Source organism: Glycine soja, chromosome 19 (genome assembly GCF_004193775.1).
Source record: "Glycine soja cultivar W05 chromosome 19, ASM419377v2, whole genome shotgun sequence".
In the NCBI taxonomy this organism is placed as follows: domain Eukaryota; kingdom Viridiplantae; phylum Streptophyta; class Magnoliopsida; order Fabales; family Fabaceae; genus Glycine; species Glycine soja.
The window spans coordinates 34,053,532-34,064,688 of record NC_041020.1 but is presented as its reverse complement, the minus strand read 5'-3'; the positions used below and the strand labels follow the sequence as shown (position 1 = coordinate 34,064,688).

General features: G+C 30.3%; 1 protein-coding gene across 1 annotated transcript; it reads left to right on the top strand.

Moving 5' to 3' along the window:
• Window positions 1-9,463: 9,463 nt before the first annotated feature.
• LOC114399910 (glutaredoxin-C1-like) lies at window positions 9,464-10,634 on the top strand. The gene has a single exon (XM_028362131.1). It carries the CDS (start codon window positions 9,546-9,548, stop codon window positions 9,942-9,944), a length of 399 nt encoding a protein of 132 aa, XP_028217932.1. The 5' UTR covers window positions 9,464-9,545; the 3' UTR covers window positions 9,945-10,634.
• Window positions 10,635-11,157: the final 523 nt, after the last annotated feature.

The window sequence follows — 11,157 nt, the reverse complement described above, 5'->3', positions numbered from 1 at the left end:
TTTTGGGGTTTTATCTTTTTGTCTATATTGTACCAATTGGGGGTTTGTTTTGATTTGACTATTTGTTGGAGATTCTATTGTATCTTCATTGATTATAGTGGACTTATTTCTTTAGTCTAGACGACCCGTGATTTTTACCCTTGCATTAAGGGATTTTTCACGTTAAACAAATTGTGTCTCTGTTTTCATCTATTTTGTATTTTATATTTTATTGATGCTCCTCACAAGTTCTTGTAAATTTGAGAGAATTTATTTCCGCGCTTATTACTCTTTGATAGAGTTTATTATTGTGTTGGCCTATTTCCCCGTCACCTATGCAGGTCTTTCTGTGTAGCATAAGATTTGGTTGGTTTAATAAGTAGATTAATATCTGAGTGTTCATTGTGGTCAGGTTTTACAATATTTGGTGGATGTTTGGAACCATGGGGTGAGGATTTGGGTCATGATGTTGATCCTCAAGGTAGGATTCAGATGATTTTGTTGCATTGTGTTAGCATTTCTTTTGCATTTTATGATATATATTTTAATTGCTGATAAAAAAAAAAGTGGATTTCGCATGGGATTTTCACCACAGATTTCATGGTGGTTCAAGTTTCATTTTTTTATTCATATTTGTTTCTTGAAGACTTGTATTTTACCTTCCTGTTGTTGATATAGTATTGATTCTCATATTTGCGAAAAAATTGAACAATATTTTCATAGTTCTATTTGTATGGGATTTTTCTGTGTTGTTTGCTTTTTCCGTTCTCTTTTTTTATTGTACTTCCCATTCTCTGCACGTTGTTGTTTCTATGGCTTTAACGATTTGGATTGAATGGTTTGGTTTTTAAGTTTTAATTACTCTTTTAATTTTAAGATGAAGGGGAGAATTTGATAAAGGTGGGTTTACATGTAGCAGAAGTTGAGTACATGGGTGGGGTTTGATTTTGTTGTATGGGTAGTTACATACGTATGCAGTAGAGAGTCAGTGGTTAATAGGAAAGAGGGAGGAGAGCTTGCCGGAGCAGGAAAGGATGAGGATGAGGATGAGGGGATGACAAAGAAGAGAGAGTCAAGGTCAAATAAAAATAAAAACAAGAAAAAATAACAAAAAAGAAAGAAAACTGAATCCTTTGTTTAAAATAAACGATTATAATAGACTTTGATATGGTGTTCAAATTATTTCACTTGTGCTTCTTTGTCTTGTATGTGCCAGAATGCATGCAAATGTTTAATTTCATTTTGCATTTGGTAGACGAAACAATTTTAATTTGTACTATTTTCAAAGGATTGTAGCATTTAATATTTGAATTATAGATGTGTAATAAGTTATACTTTGTTATTAATCAGCAATATATACAGTGACATTGAATTTTTAAATAATAATTAATAGTTTGCATCTGAATTAATGTTTATCAATTCAATTTTACTTGTACATTATTTTTTTATTAACAAAGACGTAACGAAAAAAATTAACTAAGAGATGCTTTTAAGCAGTGAATTTTTCTTACGTTTAAAAAGTATAAAAAAGAAAAGAAAAAAAACTTGCTGGCTTGCAAACAAGCAGACTTTTGTTGTGTGGATGCGAGTCAAAGTTTTACAAGTTTTTACAGACATCGGCATATTCACCTTTGCTTTGTTATTCTTAAAAGTAAGTATTTTCTATTTTATTTTTTAAAAAAATAAACCTAACTTAATATTCTCAAATTGTATATTAGTTTTAAATTTCCTTTCTTACACTCGTTTATTTAAAAAAAAAAAAACGTTTTTTCACTTATTATTTGCTTAAACGATATGGGATAGCGAAATTGATGACAGGTATGATAAGATTATAGAAGTATTTTATTTTAAAATAAAGAGAAAAGGAGAATTGACTATTATATCGATAATGAATAATCACAACAAAAAACATTTTCACAGTAAAAGAACATTTACAATATATTCCCCCGCCTAGAATGCTCACACGTCTTTACAGAACAAATTGAATTGGAAGGCACAAAGCAAGAATATTTGTTACTACTTTTATATTTTTTGGTCTTTTAAAACTGTTTTTTTTTTCTTAAGTAATTTTATGCTATTCAACAATTATTTTTCATCTTTTTTTACTGCAATTATTTTTCATCTAAAATCTATTAAATTCTAAAAATTATTTTTAAAACAAGTATTAACAAAAAATAGTTGAGAGATACTTTTTTCCACCTTTTTTCCTACTTTGTGGTCCTAACTTAAAAGATGCAGTTCATATGAAACGTGTTGCATGTAAAGAGACAGGCCAGTGGTATGAGATATTTGTTTTTTCTAAAACTAAAAAACAATTTTCAAAAATAGAAATCAAGCGCACTTTTACACATATATTATCATTTAACTAATTTGTTTATCAACAAATATTAAGAGAGAATTAAACACGTGATTTTTTCCTTCCATTTTTTTCACTCTTAAGCCTCTTTTCCAACCACCATATCAATCTTATTTCTCCTCGTTTAACCACTTTTAATTTTGTGTAATGTGATTCTATCTAAATCAAATATATGCCTTGCATCTCCCTAAAATATCTATGATCAAGCCTATATTGAGGACTTTGTTAATATTCACTACAAAGAATCCTTTGCAGTGAGGAATAGTATATCATCATGCTATTAAATGAATCCTTTGTAGTGATTGAATGATAAGCTATTAAAACTAGGAACATATTCAGCAACTGATGGCTGATGCTACATATGCTATCATGAGGAATAGTATATATCATCATGATTAGCCGAACGCGGATGCTAATCTTCATATTAATAGCCGCTATAATTTTTATTTTATATTTTATATATTTTTGTGGTTAGGCAATTGAGAAATGAGAAAGCACACAAAAATGAGTTTTTGGGAAGAAATAGCCGACACGCAATTGGGTTGTCGTGAGCAGACCAGAACAGTAACACCGGCTTTCTGCGGCCACATGTTCCTGTGTGCCATTACCTTCCCCAACAACCATTATCATTCACATTAATTCTCTCCTCTTCATCACATAACTAAATCTTCCACTTCCCAACATAAAACCTCGTTTTTTTTTTTTTACTTCATCACATGTTTCAATCACTTTTTTTAAAGAGTTTAAAATTTATACATATAGTATACTGAATTTTTACATAATCAAATCCATCACAGATTAATTATGTTAGAAATTACTAACATTTAATAGTCCGGATGAAATTTGATTCGAAATCTTTAATCAAGATCTTCAATTTGAGTTCTATAAATAAAAAATATAATTAAAAAATAAATTATATTAAAAATAGTTAATCAAATTTTACACTAATATTTTATGCTACCAAAGCATATTTTACTTTCTCATATCACCAAGTGTATAGGTTAATTGACATGAAATTATTATAGTTTAAACAAAATTTCAAGTTCAAGTTATAGACATATAGTTGGATTAAATATTTGAAAGAAAAATTTTATGACCTACAAGGATCTTATTAAGCTCAATTATTTTCACTAAATGATACATGTCATGAGTAAGAAAAAAATTTATAGTTTCTCATTTATTTAAACCCAAATATCTAATCATAAGTCAAAATCTTAGCACTATGTCGTTGTCACATTTGTGGCCTAACCCATTTTCTGTACATGAAAAATACCAATACCAAGATGAGGAATTTCTTATGAAATGTATTTTCTATCCTTTAATTGTAAAAGTGTAAAGACTAAATACTACCACCACATATGAATTAGTCGTACGTGATTATAATTAAAGCATTTGAAGTGAATTTAACGCAACGATACGAAACCTAGACAGAATAATTTTCAGTATTTATATTTGTATGATGTCATATCACCGTAAGAGAAGTTTCATTATATTTGTTAGGCCAATGATGGACCTAAAGTTTTGAAATGCTGTAGCATGAATTGGAACTCATTCTTTTCTATTTGTTTAACCTTTTTATGGTCATAAAAGAACAAAAGACCTGCGCCTTGGTGCAAAGAAGAAAGGAAGAAATGCAGAGAGAAAGAGAGAGATCAAGAGAAACATAAAAATAATTGCCCTACTCTGTTTTCATGTTGATGAGACGGTTCGTGTAAAGTTTTCCAGCTTATGCACTCCTTACCTTTAAGGGTTTTTTTTTTCTCACTCTTTTGCTTTGTTTGACCTGAAATGGTAAAATCTTGAGAGTAAAAGTAAGACACTATTATATTGATGAACCCTGCTTTTCATCCCCTTTCTCTCTGGGTAAAAAATTCCAAGAATCAACTCTCCTAAGTACTTAAACCTCACTTCCCCTTTTGAGTATGGGTCATATCAACTTGGAATGAATCCTTAGGCCCTTGATTAATTATTTCTTTTAAAACCATTAATTTACTTTTGACCATAAAGGTGAATTCTATTAAGTATTGTCAAGTTTTGCCAATAACTTAGGGCTAAAGAAACAAACAAAAAGGTAAAATAAAATAAAGTAAAAAAGTAATCCTATATTAATCTTATAACCTATATAGAAGTACATGCATATATGTTATGGCATTTCAATCCTTTCAAACTTTTCAGACACTAGAAAGGAGAGAGACTTGTACTAGCCATATCCTCTCTATATATTTTTTTTTCAGACACCAGGCTTTGTTGAGCATGACCACTCTACAACCTACACTCCCCTTGTTTAAAGGCTGACCCAAATGAAAGATTCATTGCAATTCATATTAATCTACTTTCACCTTTGCATATAGAAGCACACACGTCACACACTCATAATACTAATCTATGTGGAGAAAAGAAAAAATGACCAACAACAACAATCGAATAATATCATTATCTTTTTCTTCACCCATAATTCTCTCACTCACTCACTCGCATCCTTTTCATAATCCCTCTCAGTCTCACCCCAAAAAAACATGCCCATTGTGTCTTTGTTCCTCCTCTTCCCTTCCCATATGCAAAAAAAAAAGCCATTGTAATTGAAAGACCCTAAATTAATACTAAAAAGAACAACATTCTCTTTTCAGTGAAAGGGAACATCATGTGACATCCCCTTATTGCTGCAGGACTAGTTACATTAATGTAATTGATTGGCTGTTAAAAAATGTCTGCAATTAATTAACAACTACTTTGTAGTTTGTAATATTTTTTTCCAATTTTTTTTAAAAAGTGGAAAAGACAATAAAGTAAAGAGAAGCTTGCATCCTTGTTGGAAAATTTTAAACTATACTCTCATTGAAGGTGTTGAACCAAATTGATGAAAAGGGCACTATCTTAAATTGGACCCTGCTGTGTACATTTCTGGGCACATATGATGCATGCATGATGTAAGCCAAAGGAACAAACAAAGCATGTGCCCCATTTAGTTAAATACTCTTCCCTGCTGCTAAGAATTTACAACAAATTAGCTAGATCCAACACTGTAATACTGTATGATTATAAATAGTGGTTTTTGTAATCTTAGTGTCTCTTTACTTTTAAGAAAAACAAATAGATGATACTGAATTCATCATCTGTGAGGGTGAATTAAAATGCTCATGCTTAACTCATGCTCTTTTATCTTTCTTTCCGTTTTCTAAATTCAAATTAAGTGGCAGGAGTAGTAGGACCTCAACCAGAAAGAAAGGGACAATTATTTTTGTACAAAAAGCAGAGACAATCTTAATTGTAGATTAATTTTTAAACAAAACTTGATTGATTTGGAAAAAGAAAATCTTACCTTAGTCCACACAGAATATAATAGGGCATATAAATTTTCCTCTTCTGCATTTTAAAAATGGAACCAAATATTCTCACGAAACTCACATAACACAATCCAATCCAATAAATCCCATGTGGTTTATAGATATTATAGTTTGGATCATCGTACTATATATTACTGTTTCCTAAGAATAAGAGAATGACACTTATTCCGCACGTCCACTGATCCTCATGTCTAGTGAAAACCAGAATAAGTGTGCCCGCTGGAAAAGAGTATAAAGATATTATGGGGGCATAATATAATATGAAAAAAATAGATTATGTATTGATAGTGTAAAATAATTTTATATTATTATTTAATTATATCATTTATGATAAATTTATTAATTTTTATGATAATTATTTTTAAAATTATATCAAATATGATTTATGATGAGTGATATAAATGATTGTTAGATGATTATTAAATTTATATAATATATTTATATATGAAAAAAATATATAAAAACGTATCTGGCCTTAGGAATGGGCATAACAAGCTTGCAAATTTAGCTATGTATATGTCTTTTGAGAATCTGATACCTAAGGCTATGTTTGGTAAAAAGGATAAAAATGAATAAAAGTATGAAGAATGAGAATAGATGAAAGAGAGTGAGAAGAGAGATAAAAGTAAGGGTGTTTGATTGAGATAAAGAAAAATGTAATATAAAAGATTTAAATTAAAATAATTGATAAATAATAAAAGGAAAAAGTAAAATAAAAAAATCGAGAAAATATCCATTTTATCCAAGTATTAAGAACCCATGTTTCTTCCTGTTAAACACATTTTTTTATAACTAATTCAAACATCTATAGTCAATTATCTAAATTACATAATCAATAATACAACTTTATCTGAAATCATCCGAAAACAAAAGTCTAAATGAGTGATTATATAATTAATTATGGTACAAACATAATTAATTATACTAAGCAACTATCCAAAAACAAAAGTATAAATGAAAATTAAAATTCATAAATTCTATATTTTTTAAATCTTTCATCTAACCTTTCATTCCTATTAAACGTCTTCATCCTCCACTTTCACCTCATTTCAACTAGATTCACTTTCAAATTTCAATCCTAATTTATTCCTTTAAACCAAATACTACCTAAGTAAGATTGTGATCGAGGAAAGAATATCTAAAGTTGACAAAAGTTCATTTATCCCATGAGTTATTCTCGGCTAAAATTGATTGAATTTAACGTAGAAGCCGCCCAAATAAATTAAAAATGCAGATTAATTATTTTAGGACCCTGGTTGATATGACACTTAGATTAGGCAGCATGTAATAAGTGGGATCCTCTCTTCCATTGCATCTGATCTTCTTCTCAACTTTTGGGTTATCCATTTGTCAAAACTTTAATTATATCGTAATTATGAAATCAAATTAAAGTAGATTGTGCTGATAAGAAATTCAGAAGACATTTTCCAGAGAAAACACATATAGTGAATTTTAAAATATTTTAAAAAATCATTAAATGCGTTGTTAATTTTTTAATGCATTTTGACCTTTATTTTTATAAATATCAATAATATATACAGATTAAAGTTTTTTCTGACAGAAGAAAAATATTAAGTCATGTAATAAACTATAGGACACTAAAGCTTAATGAAGTTACACCCAGCATCTCTCTCATTTTTTACATTGCTTTAACTTCCTTTCATCTATATAAGCATAAGAAATTAAGAAAACATTATGTTATCAGGAAAGCATATTATGATGTTATATAAATCGCGAGAAATTTATACGTTGTCCTTTAAAATACACCATGCTACGTACTTTAACTTAATTATGTTAGATCATACAAAAAGTAATTTATATTACTCGCATGTATTAATTATTATCACTGTTTCTTTCTTCTTTTTTTTTGAAAAATGTTTCTTACGCATCTATAAAAAATCACATTACGTAGTACTCAGAAAAACGCAATGGAATCAAAATATAAGTATATTTAAATAAAATAAAAGTAATTGTAATGATATAATAAAATCATAGTTAAGCAAAAAGTGGTGTATATATATAAATATATGCATAGGTATATATATTTTTGTTTACTGTTTAATTCCAGATAAAGAAGTAAGAAACTTGCTTACCATATGGGTGCATTATTATTATTATTTTTTGTTAAATTTAAGGTCTTAATGGTAAGAAATATTTGGTATTGATACCCATCATGAAAACTAATAGTGCGTGCATTAGGCTTTGTACATTTAGGTACCATACAAAGTTTATGGGTAATTTAAAAAATGTAAAGCTAATAATGACGCTGAGTCTAATAGCAAATGAAGGCAATGGAAGTGAGGAAAAGCAGAGGTGTGAATTGGAAGAAACAGAAATACAGAGGTTCGTGATGGCCTTTTGATCGCCTAGGGCCGACAACAAGGACGGATTCAGCCGTCTATTACCCAACAACTCCCTCCTGTAAAAGCCTGTCCTCTCTGTCCCCCTTTCCCTTTCTCCCTCCCATCAATTAATATCTCTTTAACTAATTTCCATCCTTATAACACCCTTAAATAAGATATATAATACCACCTTCCATCTTCTACCTTAAATTCAAAATAAATAAATAGTCTTATAATTATAGTATTCATAGATAATGACATGTTAAGATATATAAAATAATTTTATCATTTATAATAATTATATCTTATTCGAATAAAATTATTTTTAATAACATTATTATTTATATTATAGTATTCATAGATAATGACATGTTAGGATTACAAGAATTATTATCAGTATGCTTTCTAAAACTTATTAACACATTTATCATAAAACACTTATCAACAGATATTTTGTTATTAATTAATTGTTTTTAAAATTATAAAATGACAAAAAAAATTATTAAATTTGTAGTGAGAAGTATCAAATTTTATTATTTACAATAAATTTTAATAAAAAATTATGTTCAAAAGAATGTTAAATAATGTGTTGCTGAATTGTAACTACTTAATTAGCTTACATATGAACACCACCAATTGATAAGAAAAAAAAAAGACTTGCATACCAAAAAAGATTTTAATGGTACTAGAAAAAAATTGAACTTGCATCCAATAAATTTTAGTTTCAAATTATAAAAATGAGATAATTAATATATATATATATATATTATACTCCTTTCTTATTTTCTCCTTATCCTTAATACATGTAGGCTAGCCTAGAAAAGAATTGATATTGTCTCCCAAACTCTCACGCAAACAGCATTATGGACAAATCCCTTTTCCCCTAACATAATCATGGCCCCAGGAAGAACTGCCCGTCTCAACCTCAAGCAAATAAACCTCATTATTGATTATGACACTCTAAAGACGAAAAGTGGAATTTTCCATTAATCATAAGTAGTTACTTAATTTTAATCACACAAAATCCACTCCCTTTCACGAACACACTCTCTCTCTCTTACATCGCATAGGTGACGACCAGTGATGAGAGTGTGACCAACTTTTCCATATTATTATATTCTAGTAAAACACTTTCATTATTATTTAACAACGGCAAATGTGCAAAATTATTGTTAAAAAATTAAGAGGATTTTTTTTTAAATTTAAAAGTGTAAAATAATGTTATTTATAATTATTTTTTATACTTTCTCATGATTTATATAATAAATATATATTTTTAATTTCTTATAACATATCACAATAACACCAGTTAGCAACCTTTAACAAATCCTAAACCAGCAATATCAACATGATCCACGGAGGCAGTGTCCAGTATTTTGTTCAGTTATTTATTACCTCTATAAATACCACCCCTCCACTCCCTCATTCCCCACACAAACAAACCAAGCCAAACCCACTACATTCTCACTCTCATTTTCATACATTTTGCGTGTCATTCTTTCATCACATAAAATTCTTCTGAGAATGCATTACCAAGCAGCGGCGGCGGCGTGGTGGGGGAGCTACGTGGCGGCCCCTCGGAACGCGGCGGCGGCGGTAGTGGGGGACCCGCTGGAGCGCATAGAGAGGCTGGCGTCGGAGAGCGCGGTGGTGATATTCAGCGTGAGCACGTGCTGCATGTGCCACGCCATCAAGAGGCTCTTCTGCGGCATGGGTGTGAACCCAACCGTGCACGAGCTGGACGAGGATCCAAGAGGCAAGGACCTCGAACGCGCCCTCATGCGGCTCCTCGGAACCCCCTCGGTGGTCCCTGTCGTCTTCATCGGTGGCAAGCTTGTCGGAACCATGGAACGGGTCATGGCATGCCACATCAACGGCACCCTTGTTCCTCTCCTCAAAGAAGCCGGTGCTCTCTGGCTCTGAAAAATAGACCCACCCAACTAACGCTATCTAAGTATAAATAAACAAAAAATATATATATGAGAGAGGAAAAAAAAGGTTTTATTAAACAGTGTTTATTATTATTATTATCAGAGGAAAGGGATGAAGTGGTCTTTTTGTGAGTCTCTTCTTCTTCCATTCCATTTTGGATACACTACTACTACTTGCAGCAGCAGCAGCAGCTTCTTACTGACTTGTTAATCAATCTTCTTTCTTTAATTTCTTTCTTTCGAGTTTCATGCTCTTTTTATTATTATTATTCTTTTTGGTTTTTCTGGGTGATATTTATTTGGGTTTGTTATGGTTTGCTTGTTTTTGTAAAGATAGAAGGCGAAATGCAAAAAAAAAAAAAAAAAATTAATTTTATTTTACTGTTTTCTCTTTATTTATTTGTTCTTTCGGATTGTTTGGTTTTGGAGAAAACGGCACAAGGTTTGGATTTTTTTACTGTGTTGTTGGATATGGACGCATGAAAAGGGTAATCTTTTTGTTGAGGAGAGAACAGTAGCGGCGAGAAACGGCGTCGTGTCTGGACGAAGTTGTTGTCGCTTTCGTTGTCTTTGTTTTGCTGTGTTGTGTTTCATTTTCTTTGGGCTTGGAGTGAAGTGATGTCAATGCACCTTTCGTTTTGACCGTTTTTCGTGGAAAATGGGAATCAAGGACTGTCGTTATTATGGAGGAATTTTTTAATATTTTGGAAAGATGCATATTTTTTTTATCATAAAAATATTCAGTTTATTTATAATTCTTTTATCATGTTATTGATATATTTATAAACTTTAATCAATCTTCGTTGAAAAATTTAATTAGTTATATTAGTAAAAAAAAATTAATCATATTTTTCATTCATAAATTTTTAATCTGGAACTTTAACTAAGAGGATTAAGTTTAATACTATTCACTAGTACTTGTTGGTTAATTTATAATTTTTTAATTTAAAAACAGAAATGAAAATAAGAATAATAACTTGCAAAAGTGCTGGAAATTTTATCGTTATGGTGATGTGCCGGAAACTTGCATTTTTGACGAGGGGTAATGATAAGTGAAATGATTACAATAGTTTTTGTTGAAACGACTTGTCGTCCAGCAACCGGTAAACGGATAGCGTTTTTCATCATTAAAATTGAACTAGTTGTGTCTGGTGTGTGTGTGGTGCGATTTCTTTGACCTCGTGCAGCCAAAAGCCAGTTAGCCA